Below are 15,036 nucleotides of genomic sequence, written 5' to 3' on the forward strand. Positions count from 1 at the left end.
TGCAGCTCCTGTCGTCTCTTCTGCAGCTACTCAACCCTGCCATTGTAGTGGAAAAGCAGCCACAGAAAATAGATAAATGAATGAGAGTGGCTGTGTTCCAATAAAACCTTATTTACAAGAATAGCAGGCTGGATTTGGCCTGTGGACCATAGTTGTCAACACCTGGCCTAAGGGATGACTTTGTGTGCATGTCAGGAAGAAGGATTAAAGTGGTACAGAAAGACGTTGCCTTTAAAACAAGCATATACCTTAAAACGGTTTAATGACTTTTGTTTACCAATAGGATAGAGTGCAAGCTCCCTAGTATGGCAAAGACCCTTATCTCAATGAGCTGTATTCATCTAAATAAAAGTAAGGGTATATTTAGAATAGAATAGCAATGTTTCTTGTTAACATTTGCTTTCGTGTGTGTATGTGTGTGTGCATGCGTGTGTGTTCATTAAAATCACATTCAGTTTCTTACTCTCTTATCCTGCCAGACTAAGCTCAGCTTAGATCTTGACATTCTGGGGCTCCTGGGTGGCTCAGTTGGTTAAGCGTTTGACTTGGTTTCAGCTCAGGTCCACGAAATCAAGCCCCCACATAGGCCCGCATCGGCCAATGTTGGCAGAGTCTGTTGGAGATTCTCTCCCTCTCCCAGCCCCTGCTCCCCCCCCCCGCCCCCCGCTTGCACTCACACGTGTGCGCAGTCTCTCTCTCTCTCTCTCTCTCTGTCTCTCTCAAATAAAATCTTTAAAAATAAAATCTTGACCTTTTAACTTATGTTATTATTAATAACAGAGATAACAGCTACCATATTATATAGAGGCTTAGTCTGCCATTTCATAAACAAGGAAAGCAAGGCTCAAAAGTTGATTAAGGATTCCCCCAAATTGCATTGCTACTAATTGGCAGAGCCAGCATTTACACATGGCCATCTCTTCAGAGTCCGTGATCTTGAACACCATGTTATACTCCTTAAAGCCCGGGGGGAGTTAAATTATACCAGAAAAGCAAATAGTTGAACAAATAAGAATTTTCTTGATTTTAATGACTTGTTAAAGTTATTATATGCCAAGTTTAATTGTACAGCTATCACAAATAGATTCTATTGGGAATTTACATAAAGAATATTAAAGGAAATTGTATTTCTACTGATGTGTAGAATGAATGTCCTTAAAGTCTCAGCTATCTAACACTTGATAATCTGATCAAGTACTGATATACTTAATGGTGGGCCTGAATGCATGCATCGAATTGGAGAGAAGTCATGGAATTCTGAAAGCAGATTTTTAGAAGGTCATGTATACTTGATAAAGGTCTATAACTTAAATTTTCAAGGGTGATACTTCATTTTTTAAATAATTTCAGAAAGGCATATACATTTTAAGCTGATATCCAAAAACTATTTTGTCCTTTCTTCCCTTGCCAGGCTGAAACACTTTTCCAGCTAATCTGCCCCAATGAAGACTTCTGTCCACCCCCACCAAATCCTGAAGACATTATCATTGATGGGGACAGTTTACAATCAGAGGCTTCTGAATTCAGTGTCCTACCAGAAGCTAACTCAGAGACTCCCAAGGAAAGCACAAGCCTGGGAAACCCAGAGGAGGCCTCTCAGTAATGGATATATGCCAAACTGAATACCCCACTTTGGAAATTCCTCCTGGCCTCAGAGTCTTCTTCATGGAAGAACTATTTGAAAAATGTTAGAAAACAGCAGCCAGTTGACATACATAATTACCAAGAGAAGCAGGTCATAGAAATCCAAAAGGGGATTTTCCTTAAAGAGGACATTGTAAGAACACAAAACACTTATAAAGCACATTGGCTTACCTGCTTTAAGTTACCAAACCTGTAGAATTAGCAGATAAATATAAATGGATGGGTTCCCAGGAGTATAGTAGCTATGGATATGAAAGTGTACCTATGCATTGTTAATAATTCTGTCATATTCAGAAAGCTTTTGCTTACCTCTTTGGATCTTTGTTTGAAAGCCGCATCTTCAGAATCAGGTCACATATTTCCTTTGATTATTTTAATTCTATTTTCTTCATGGGTATGGGCATGATGACACCAATGATAAAAGCACACGTAAATGTAGTTGAGGAAAGCTAAAGTATCATGATCTAGGCAGGAGCCTATGTTTGGAATAGAGGTTTGGTTTGTTTTCTATCTTGAGAACTCTTGAAAATGCCAATATTAAAGTACACATTTTTACAAATAAACCATGAGTCCATTACTCAACATTTTTTGTTAGTAGTGATATTTGTATGTGAATCATTTACACACTAGGAAAGCTTATAGGACTGAAGAAATGGAAGGAAAGATTTGGATATGCTCATCAGTATGTGGAAATTCTGTCTGGTCAGGTAACTAAAGCCTAATTGTGTATGGACCCAATTTAGTTCTAGCTATACTACTGATGATATTAGACAAATTGTTTAACTTTTTTTTTTTTTTTTAAAGATTTTATTTATTTGACAGAGAGAGATACAGTGAGAGAGGGAACACAAGCAGGGGGAGTGGGAGAGGGAGAAGCAGGCTTCCCGCCGAGCAGGGAGCCCCATGCGGGGCTCGATCCCAGGACCCTGGGACCATGACCTGAGCCGAAGGCAGGCGCTTAACGACTGAGCCACCCAGGCGCCCCCAAATTGTTTAACTTAATAGGCCTCATTTTCTCCATATGTAAGGTGGAAATAGTAACACGTTGCCTACTGTAGGAGAATAATTTTGAAGATAAATACAGTTCAATCCATAGAATGGTAGTTCTGGGGGAGAAAAAAGTTGTTTTCCCCTTGACTTGGAGGTATATATCAAAAATCCCATGCAGCAAATAATTGTCTGCTGTCAACTCCCCCCCAACACAGTAGATCACAGTGTTTTTATTGCAACTAAGCAAAAAAAAAAAAAAAATCTGTTTCCTAAATGAGTATTTTATAGTCTTGTAGACCAGTAAGCATAGTAACATGGAATTGTGGTTTTGAATCTTAGTAGGGAAAGCACTCTAAATTCTTCATATTCCTTTTCTGCTAGGTAAACCTGAACCACTAAGGACTCTGAATACAGTATGACCGTTGGTAAACCCTAATATACACTTAACATAAAAATGTTGGGGCTCTGTGTAGCCGGCAAATCTAGTTACAATGACAGTGACTGTTAAAATTTTTCCACATGCCAAGTTCTGATGGTTCTGTTTGAGCAATACTTTGGATTTATTTCAATAATTAAATGTATAAAAAGTTTATTGTGCATTCTGGCCTACATTACCAATGAGAGAGCCATTGCTACAGTAGAAAGCACACAGTTGCAGTGAGGCTATGACCTCTCCAGATTTCAGAGATCTTAAAGGAGGCTAGTTCTTTCAGGTCACAGATTCATAGAAAATAGAAAGAACCAAGGAATGTAGCTCTTGCCTCACCTTTCCAATCCCCTGTGGATATAGCTGAATCCAGATGGAAGGAAAACCTTCCCAGCCTCTCAGGCTGCTCCTAACTCCTCTGCCCATTGTACACCCCATCTCCTAAGTCTTTGGCCCGCTCCCTCTCTTCCCCTTTTATAATGTCCTACAAATTAGGGATAGTAGAATCACATTATAATCCATTTTGCTATATAGACTCAGATCTTTCTTAAGTCAAATCATGTTTCCTGAAACCCAACTATGCCGTGTGCTAAATGCACAATACCTACCTTGAAGCACCAGGTATTTTCCCTGCCCCTCAATACAAGCAATATAAAAGGTTCCACTATATGAAAGTATTGAGTCTGAATACAATTGCAGTAAGTTGCACCAATTAAGATACTGTACTTTGTTATAGTCTAAGAGTTAAGGCTTCTTGAATGCAGCATACACATTTATGTAAGCAACCAATCAGGGTAGGCCAGAATAATAACTAGAAAGACTATGACAGCTTTACTGCAGCTATCTATATGTAGACAAGGAAGGAGATGCTCTGAGGTCTCATGGCCCAACCCATATTGTACCCTATTTTATCCATTAGCCAGCATCATAATCTCTCTTCCGGGTTATTTATTAAATACTATTTAAGTGTTTAAAAGCTCCTGAATATGGTTAATGGTGATTAAAATATTACACAGCTGTTAAAAACATTATGGTAGAGAACTTTAGATATTTCTTGTTGCCTCAGAATGTAATAGAAATTATTCTAAGAGCTTTCTTTTCAGCTATCTTAATTACTGCAAGTAAATCTTTTTTTTCATAGTTTTAAGCCAAAAAAGGAAAAATCTTTTGGTTTTGTTGTAAAACCATAAGCCTGAAGTTATATGAATAGAGTTAATATGTTGTATGTGATACAGAAATCTCAGTAGCTAATTTAAAATTTTGAATATTGTCATCAAAGAATTTTGATTCATGTGTTTAAAATGTTTAGTTATACATGCTTCTTATTAACCAAAAATGATAATACCATTCAGCTTAGTGATCTACATGAAAACCAGTTACCCTGTGTTGCTACTGTGTCTTTATCTAGTTGGCATGCCTGCCCAGAAAAGCAAATAGGTAGGTAGGTAGATATTATAAATGTAGGTATTTTTCTATAGGAAAACTGAGTTAAAATTTTCCCCATCTCTGATGATATTTAGTTACCCATAGTGAAATGGCCATGTTAATGGTTAACTTCTAGAATGGTAGTTTCTGAGATTAGCAGCCTTTTATCTAAAATAATGACCATGCTAATAATTATAACTTCTGTCATAGCTATAGTTCCCAAGAAGGCAGCCCTTTGTCTAAAGTCCTAAAGACCTCAAAAAATGTTGTTGAAATTTGATCGCTAAGTATTGATCCTTTAAAGCAGGAATTAAACAATTTTCTTATAAGTCATTTACTGCTGTTGATATTGAATAATTTATCTCTACGTTAATTTTCTTATATGCACTTCAAAGGCATAAAAATGATTATTCATAATTTTCACACTGTAGCAGTAAGTTTTCAGAAGAAATAAAAGTGTTCTGATGCCTTTCAGGTGTGGTTTCCTATTTTTTTACTATTAAAACTTTGCATATAGGGGCGCCTGGGTGGCTCAGTCGTTAAGCGTCTGCCTTTGGCTCGAGTCATGATCCCAGGGTCCTGGGATCGAGCCCTGCATCGGGCTCCCTGCCCTGCAGGAGGTCTGCTTCTCCCTCTCCTACTCCCCCTGCTTGTGTTCCTGCTCTCGCTCTCTCTCTCTGTCAAATAAATAAATAAAAAATCTTAAAAAAAAAAAAACTTTGCATATATACCAAGAAATTAAAGATTGTCTTGGAACTGATTTATTGATATCAGTCTATTATTTAAACAATTGTCCAGCTGTATATTTGGTTTTGTTTCTAAGTATTTGTCAACTCTGTCAGGTTTGTGAGAAAGGCAAAATCAAATGATACCTGGGTTGATTTACTTAGCAAATTGTTCTAGATGCCAGCATCAGATCTCATTCTGTTTGAAATGGGTGCTTGAGGCATGGGCTATGGCTTTATAGTACATTGCCTAAAAACTGTTTTTACATCTCACTTAGTATATGAGAATATGAAATGTTTTCATACTGTTGAATGAGAACCTGAAATGTTTTTCTCTTTGGTGGTTGAGTCCACAACAATTTACTTGAAATACATAAGAGACTGCTGGTGTTCCTCATATACAGAAATCATTCATTTAACTCTGATTTGCTCTTGGATCAAATAATTAAAGCGGAGTGACATTTTCTGTCAATTCCAGGTAGTTTCCTAAAGCTTCTCAGAATGCATTCAAAAGATAACAGGACTCCTTCAAAACTGACAATTTATCTGTGAGATTATTTATAAATCAAATTTGGGAAAATAAGGTTAATTGAATTTTTAAACAAGTAGCTGTATTATCCTTCAAACACCTTGGAGCTCATACAGTATTCACACTTTTTTGTTTTTTTAAACAAGTGATTTGATGTTTGAATTCTCTTTAATGATGGCTTTTTTTTTATTTTTTTAATATTTTGCTAGCATCTGTTTATGCTTTAGTTCTTTTTTTAATTTAATTTTATTATGTTAGTCACCATACGTAAACAATGAATCATGGAACACTACATCAAAAACATGATGTACCGTATGGTAGCTTTTTAAAAATGTTAGTTAGGGGCCCTTGGGGTGCTCGGTTAAGCGTCTGCCTTCAGCTCAGGTCATGATCCCAGAGTCCTGAAGTCGAGCTCCACATCAGGCTCCCTGCTCAGCAGGGAAGCCTGCTTCTCCCTCTCCCTCTGCCGCTCCCCCTGCTTGTGCTCTCTCTCTGTCAAATAAATAAATTAAATCATTAAAAAAATTAAAAAATAAAATGTTAAATGGTTTAACCCTTAGCATCCCATGTCACATTTTTAAAAAAAGATTTTATTTATATTAGAGATAGGACAAGGGGAGGAGCAGAAGGAGAGGAACAGATTCCTCCATGCTGAGCACAGAGCCTGATGCTGGGCACGATCCCATGACCCTGAGATCATGATCTGAACCAAAATCAAGACTGCTGATTAACGACTGAGCCACCCAGATTCCCCCCCCAGTCACATTTTTTAAGGCCAGTTTTCTTTCCATTAATATAGTTTGTCTGTGGGGCTGCAATGAGATGCTCTTCCCATACAAGTTGCTGTGTTTGCTTTTTCTGGTGATGATGATTCTTAGGGCTATTTGACAGATAATCATTAGAACTTGAATCCTAGTAGCCTGTAAGTCTTTTCACCTATCACTGCAGGGGGATTTATGCTGGTAACTCCTATTAATGTTAATGGGACGTGCATGTGTAAATCCTCTTCCTCTCAATGAGACAGTTGACCCCTAAAAGAAATATTCTTTAGAGTTGGACAGTTGCTGATCTAGAAGCATTAATGAATTGTTAATGAATTGTTCTATTCAGGATTTTCATGTGTGGAAAAAAAATAGACTGTACCTAAATTGGGAGAGGATTTGTTTGTAGAGCTTGAAAAGATAAAATACTACTTCTTAATTTTCTCTTCCCATTTCTATTAATATATATTAATATCTATTAGATACTTTTTCATCTTGCTTTGCTTTCGTTGCTATGGCACCAACCTTTTATTCTAGAAACTAATATGAAAGAAGCAATTATTATTGTCTTTCCTGTGAAAACTATTTCAGGGTATTCAAATAGTTGTTGAAGGAAAATTCTTATAGAAGAATCACCATTAATAATTACATGAAGAATGATAGAAAAATCACCATTTTGTAAACCCAGTGTAGTAATGGACCTAGGCAGTGATTATCAATGGTTACTGAAACCTTAAGTTGAAAGTTTGATGCAGACATCACCTGACATCAATCTTAAAAATCACTACAAGGAGAAAATAAGATGTTATAAGCCTCCTGATGTGTTGTAATAGGAAGTACACAGCACTAACTGGGAAGAATTCTTGCCAAAATAGAAATTAAAAACTCAATCTGAATATAATCAAGCCTCTAGATCTAACTACCAATTTATAAACATTAGGGGGATAGAAGAGCTTATTAAATGACACCATGAAGATACAATGTATAAAATTCTAAAGGACAAATAACCTGATTTTATCAACAAATAACTTGCACAGAAAAAAATGAGCATTGTTACAGATTAAAGGAGACTTTAGAGATGTATCAGCCAAGTGCAACATGCTGACTTTGGACCTTGCTTTGAATAAATGAAACTTTTGTTAGAAAAAAACAAAAAAACCATTTGAGACAATTGTAAGGATTGAACATTGCCTGGGTGTTAGTTGACATCAAGGAATTAATTTTAACTACTGGGTGTGGTAATGTTAAAATTTTAAAAAGCATTATCTGTTAGAGATTTTTTAAAAATAGGTGAAGCAAATACATATAATAAAATGTTAATGATTAAATCTAGGTTATGCTATATGGGTTTGGCGTATTTTTGTATTTAAAACTTTACATAGCAAAATTTTTAAATGGTAAATAAAAGTCTATTGATTAATATAATAACCTATAGGTAGTATCTTACTTTACAACACAACTACTTTTCTATTTCTGAAAAGGAGGACTTATATGTTCAGTCCTGTCCTGTAAATTTTGTTTTATAATGTTTTGAAACCATGGGCTATAAAAATAACATATTTGAATTTATTAACTTAGGTCAATGGCTTCTAGGATCAGAGAGAGAGAATTTTGCTGAGCAACCTTGGTACAAGGGCAAATTTGGGAAAAATAAGCATGTTTACAGAGTCTCTATCTCAAATTGAAAATGAAAATGGTATTACTGAGTCACATGGAGTGGGGAAATTTATATTCTTGCAACTTACATAACCTGTACTTTGTACTTTCTTGATTAAAGATCAGTGATAAAATTTTAATGCTTTTTAACCTCTACAGTGTTTCTATCTACGTGTTTTCAGATGTTGCAACATGGAGACTGCTACTAATTTTCAACATGAAACCTCTCTGATACCTGTACACATTTGGGCTTGTGACTGCTATCTATGGGAATCTGTTGAATATAATCATATTTTTTTAGAAACTAAACTGAATATATACATGTTGTAAAATATAACATGCCCCAATTATCCACATCAAAAATTCAATCTTATTTCCTATATTAACAATATAGTTCAACTGTTAGCAACTGTTGCTCTCAGCAATTGTTGCTGATGGGGTAGTAGATCCCCCATTCTTCTTAAAGGGCTTCTACTGAGTGGAGATCACTTCAGTTATTTTTATCCAATTAGAGCTACCAGTGGAACAAGTTAATAAGTCAATTGAAATGTGAATAGATTTTTTATTTTAATTTTTTTTATTTGAGTATAGTTAATGTTAACATTAATTTCAGGGGTACAATATAGTGATTCAACATCTATAGGTTATGCTATGCTCACCACAAGTAGCTACCATCTGAAATGTAGACAATTTTTTTAATTGAAGTAGTTGATACAGTAGTATAAAAAGGTCTATCTTGCTCACATACATGTAGAATTACAACTCTTCAATCCCCACATTCCTCCAGCTGGACACATAATCTTACTGTTTTTATCTCAGGAATATCTTCCTGATCACAGTTTCCTCTATTTCCACAACTCACTGTTCTCATTTTCTTTCAGATTAATTATTACGGTTGGTCTTTTTTTTTTTTTTTAAAGATTTTTTATTTATTTGACAGAGACAGCGAGAGAGGGAACACAAGCAGGGGGTGTGGGAGAGGGAGAAGCAGGCTTCCCGCCGAGCAGGGAGCCCGATGTGAGGCTCGATCCCAGGACCCTGGGATCATGACCTGAGCCAAAGGCAGACACTTAACGACTGAGCCACCCAGGCGCCCCTACGGTTGGTCTTCTTGACACAAAGTTCCCCATTCTATTCCGGTGGTGGTTCCAAAAACCACTGCATGGATTCCTTCTCAGACTTACACATGGTGAGTTGGAGTTATTTAGCATAATAACACACCAAAGTTAAGTAGGAGTGAAGCTCTTGAGTGTGCATCCTTAGCCTGCACCAAATATGGCTGTGACAGGGTGTAGCTTGGGACTCTGAGGTCCAGGTAGAGAGAAGAAAAGGAAATGAAGGGTGACACTTGCAGTGCCTACTATGTACCAGGCACTATTCTATTAACACTTTTAACCTCAAAACAACATGTAGGTATTAATCATTCTGTCTTTTACAGATGAGGATCTTGATGATGAAACTGAAGGACAGAGAGATAAAATGATTTGTCCAAGGTCACACAGAAAGATTTGGATTGCTCCTCTAAATTCTTTGTGCACTGAAACATGGTTGTGATCTAGTAATAAGATTATACTTTCTCATCATAATGAGCTATATCTAGCTGCCCTTCTAGTGGCAGAGTTTCACTTAAATACAAATAATAGCCCTGATCATGTCACTCTCTCCCTAAAAACTTTTCCATACTAATTACAATCTGACTTCTTTAGCATTGCATATGAGACCACACTCCCCCAAAAAACATATTTCTGTTTGCCTTCATCTCCTATCATTCTACCTCTCCTCACACTTTACTCTTCAGTCACAGTGAGTTCCTCAGGATCTTCAAACTCTTTGGCCCTTCACATATATCCTTTCTGGAATGCCCTGACCTCTCTCTGCTACTACTATACCCCTTCTAATAAACTTTCTATTCTGCCTTTAAAACCCATATTTAATATTATTTCAACTGCCAACCCTTGGTAACCTCACTTGGCAAAGTTACTTTTCCCTCTGTGCTCCCTGCAGTACTGCTCATAAAGCCTTTATCTCACTGAATTCCAAGTTGCCTGATTTTATTCCTGTCTCCTAGATAGTGAACAACTTGAAGGTAGGGACCCTGCTATTCATCCATGTATCTCCAGTACCTAAACAACCCTTGGCTCATGACCATGCATGTCCTGCATAACCCTGCTCCTCTGGCCATACTAGTTTCAATCTAGGGTGGAAACAGGGCCCTGAAGCACTTTGGAATTGGGACTCATCAAGAGTTTGACGTTCTGAGTGGCTGGCCCATAATGCAAAATTATCTTTAGCTATGAGCAGCTATATATTCTACCAGGTGGCCAGGGGAGCAAAGTCAGTTTGCAAAGAAGCACTGATGAGACACTGAATTGCCAGGTGAACCTAGCGTTGGTTTCTGTGAAGTTTCTAATTCCAAGATCAGTCCTCTTGGAGACCCAGTATCATTGCTGCTCTTCAGTTTTTTGAAACACTCCTGACTCCTCATAATAAGATTTCCTTTGATGTTCAAGAAACGTGTATTGATTTGATACTTGCAAACACCAAGTTTTAACTAAATAAACATGTCTGGGAAGATGATGGAGTAGTAGGAGGACCCTAGGCTTGCCTCATCCCTCAAACACAGCTACATAAATATCAAATCATCCTGAATACCCAAGAAATCTGAGGACTGACAGAACAAAGTTCACAGCTAGAGGGAGAGAAGAGGCCACATTATGGAAGGTAGGAGGTGCAGAGATGTGATTTGGAGGAGAAAGGATTGTAGGTGCTGCAGAGGGGAGAGAGCCCTCGTCATGGAGATGAGAGAGGCAAGAGGGAGAGAGAGGAGCACACAGGGGATTGCAGAAGGAAAACACTTCCACAAAGACATTGGAAAAATGGGAGGGGCTGATTTTCATGAGTTTTTACAACCAGCAAGGCCCAAAGACTGGAGTTTTAGAGGTCCATTGCCATGGCTGGTTTGGAACCTGGTAGGGGCTGCAGTGCTCCCATGGAGAAGGAGGACAGATAGGCTAGTAGTGGATGGCCTGATATGAAGATCCCTTGGGACACACTGGAGACACGGTTCCCTCTCTTTGGAGAGCATCTGGGAGAGGTGGCATTGCCTCTCCAGGGACAAAAGAGCCTGTGGGCACCATTACCCTCCCCTATCCCCCAACATAGGTGCAGAGAAACCTGCTGAGGGCAGCTAACCTGTATACTGGCTCTTCACTGCACTTTACTCCGAAGTCCACTCCCTTGTGCTTTGGTGCAGTTGTCCTTCTGAGGCAAAAATGCATCGGTCCCAGCATGCTGAGACCCTACCCCAGAGGATAAGTGCAGGTCCCTGCCACACCAGGTCCCTAAAGTTGGAGTTTTAAAACTCAGCCAGACTGCATGGGATAGAACACAAGTGGGGCTGCTGGGTGGGCGGACAGCCTGGACACAGGGTGAAGGCAGGGATCTGAGGGATGCTTAGGACACATGAGGTGAGATTGTTGCTCTTTTGGGAGGACTTCCCAGACAGGGATGGACAGGAACTCCCTTCTCAGTGAAATGGAGGGGGCTGGCGCCATTTATCTCTCCAACCCCTCAGCATAAACTAACTTCAGTAAGCAGCACAGTGCCACTGGTAATAGCCTCAACCGCTTACAAAAAGCCCTGCGCCCCTGCACTCTGCAGGTGCTACTTTTCTAGGGCAAGCATGCCTGAGAACCAGAGCAGTGGGCCCCTCCTCCAGAAGACCAGCACAATACCCCCTCACGTGCCACGTATCCTGACCATAGAGTTCTGCAAAACTTCAGCTCTCATGGAAATAGGATCAGATCTCTTTTAAGCAGACAGAGCACACCTCGTTAAAGCTCACCACACTGTTGCCAAAGTCCAAACATTCCCTCCTGCAGGCAAGGAGAAACTCTGCAGAGTACTGACCTAAAGACAAGGAGAAACTGCAGAGGACACAACTGAGGGAAAGAACAGCCAAAGCACAGCACCAGAGTACACACAGCATATACCAGAAACACTTCCTGAAGCACCAGATCCTGGACAGCATATGACCTCTTCTTAATAAAGCCATTACTCTCAGGAGCACGAAACATAAAGGCTTTCCTAACACAGAGAAGACAGAGACCTAGGTAAAATGCCAAGATGGAGGAATACATCCCAAAAAAAGAACAAGAAAAGGTCATGGCCAGATATCTAATTGAAACATATAAATAATATACCTGATCGAGAAGATAAAGCACAATCATAAGGATACTAGCTGGGTTTGAGAAAAGCATAGAAGACACCAGGGAGTCCCTTACCACAGAGATAAAGGACCAAAAAACTAGCCAGGCAGAAATAAAAACTGCTACAACCAAGATGCAGAACTGACAGGATGTAATGATCACAAGGATAGAAGAGGCAGAGGTGATACTTCAGTGATACTGAGGACAAAATTATGGAAAATAATGAAGCTGAAAAGAAGAGGAAAAGAAAAAATTGGATCACAAATGTAGATTTAGGGAACTCAGCATATCCATAAAGTGTAATAACATTCATATCATAGCAGTTGCAGAGAAGAGAGCAAAAAAGGGGCAAAAGGTCTACTTGAGGAAATTTTAGCTGAAAACTTCCCTGATCTGGGGAACAAAACAGACATCCAAATCTAGGAGACAGTGAGCACTCCCATCAAAACCACAAAAGCAGGTCAACACCAAGACATATCACAGTTAAATTTGCAAAATACAGAGATAAGGAAAGAATCCTGAAAGCAGAAAGGAAAAGAAAACCCTAACCAGAAGGGAAGACAAATCAGGTTAGCTGCAGATCGGTCCACAGAAACTTGGCAGACCAGAAGAAAGTGGCAACGTGCTGAAGGGGAAAAATATGCAGCCAAGAATACTTGATCCAACAAGGCTGTCATTCAGAATAGAAGATAAAGTGTTTCCCAAACAAAAACAAAAGGAGTTTGTGACCACTAAACCAGCCCTGCAAGAATATTAAAGGGAGTCTTTGAGTGTGAAAAAAAGACCAAAAGGGACAAAGACGAGAAAGGAACAGAAAAAAATCTCCAGAAACAATGACTTAATAGGCAATACAATGGAATTAAATTCATATCTATCAATAATCACTCTGAATGTAAATAGACAAAATGTGCCAATCAAAAGACATAGGGTATCAGAATGGATAAAAACAACAATAACAACAACAAAAAGGGGTGCCAGGATGGCTCAGTCAGTTAGGTGCCCAACTCTTGGTTTCAGCTCAGGCCATGATCTCAGGGTCATGACATCAAGCCCTGCATGGGGCTCTGTGCTCAGCGCAGATTCTGCTTGAGATTCTTTCTCTCCCTCTCTCCTCCCTCTCCCCCTACCCACTTCTCTCTAGAATGAATACATACATCTTTAAAAACAACAACAATAAGACCCATCTATATGCTGCCTATAAGAGACTCATTTTAGACCTAAGGACACCTGCAGATTGAAAGTGAGGGGATGGAGTACCATTTATCATGCTAATGGATGTTGAAAGAAAGCCAGAGTAGTCATAATTATATCAGAAAAACTAGATTTTAAACCAAAGACTATAATGAGAGATGAAGAAGGGCACTATATCATAACTAAGGGGTCTATCCAACAAGAAGATCTAACAATTGTAAATATTCATGCCACCAACTTGGGAACACCCAAATATATAGAACAATAACAAACACAAAATAACTCATTGATATTAATACATTAATAGTAGGAGACTTTAACATCCTACTTACAGCAATGAACAGATCATCTAAGCAGAAAATCAACAAGGAAACAATGGCTTTGAATGGCACACTGGACCAGATGGACTTCACAGATATATTCAGAATATTTCATCCTAAAGCAGCAGAATACAGAATATTTTCGAGTGCAAATGGGATATTCTCCACAATAGATCACATACTGGGTCACAAATCAGGACTCAACAAATAAAAAAAAAAAGATTGAGATTATACCATGCATATTTTCTGACCACAATGCTATGAAACTTGAGGAAAACCACAAGAAAAAAATTTTTGGAAAGACCACAAAAACATGGAGGTTAAAGAACATCTTACTAAAGAATGAGTGGGTTAACCAGGAAATGAAAGAAGAAATTTAAAAAAATACATGGAAACAAATGAAAATGAAAACATGATAGCCCAAAACCTTTAGAATGCAGCAAAAACAGCATAAGAAGAAAGCATATAACAACACCTCAAAAAGAAAAGAAATACACAACCTAACCTTACACCTAAAAGAGCAACAAGAACAGCAAATGAAGCCTGAAGTCTGCAGAAGGGAAACAAAGATTAGAGCACAAATAAATGATATAGAAACAACAACAACAACAATAACAAAAACCCAGAAGAACAGAACAATGAAAGTAGGAACAGATTTTTGAAAGAATTAATAAAATTGATAAAACCCTAGCCAAACATACCAAAAGGAAAAGAGAAAGAACCCAAATAAATAAAATCACAGACAAAAGAGGAGAGATCTCAACCAACACCACAGAAATACAAACCGTTAAAAGAGAATATTATGAAAAATTATATACCAACAAATTGAGAAATCTGGAATAAATGGATAAATTCTTAGAAACATGTGAACAACCAAAACTGAAATAAGAAGAAATAGAAAACTTGAACAGACCCATAACCAGCAAGAAATTGAATCAATAATAAAAAATCTCCCAACAAACAAAATTCCAGGACCAGATGGCTTCCCAGGAGAAATCTACCAAGCATTCAAAGAAGAGTTAATACTTATTCTTCTCAAACAGTTCCAGAAAGAAAGAGAGAGAGAGAGAGAAAAGGAAGGAAGGAAGGAAGGAAGAAGGAAGGAAGAAAGAAAGGAAGGAAGGAAGGAAGGAAGGAAGGAAGGAAGGAAGGAAGGAAAA

At 38.2% G+C, this 15,036-nt stretch overlaps 1 protein-coding gene across 2 annotated transcripts in view; it reads left to right on the forward strand.

Moving 5' to 3' along the window:
- The window catches only part of CHM (CHM Rab escort protein), a 191,340-nt gene extending 186,380 nt beyond the window's left edge, over positions 1 to 4,960 (forward strand). The window contains exon 16 of one of the 2 annotated variants that reach the window (XR_014141263.1): positions 1,412 to 1,538. Coding sequence is in view for 1 of the 2 variants with exons in the window: in XM_081808560.1 (XP_081664686.1) it covers positions 1,412 to 1,603 (192 nt within the window). In the remaining variant the exon portion in view is untranslated. Of the gene's footprint in view, positions 1 to 1,411 lie in introns of both variants that reach the window. The other variant, XM_081808560.1, reaches the window with a different exon arrangement.
- The last annotated feature ends 10,076 nt before the right edge of the window (positions 4,961 to 15,036 follow it).

This window comes from Leptonychotes weddellii, chromosome X (genome assembly GCF_054177405.1).
Source record: "Leptonychotes weddellii isolate Sample4059 chromosome X, ASM5417740v2, whole genome shotgun sequence".
In the NCBI taxonomy this organism is placed as follows: domain Eukaryota; kingdom Metazoa; phylum Chordata; class Mammalia; order Carnivora; family Phocidae; genus Leptonychotes; species Leptonychotes weddellii.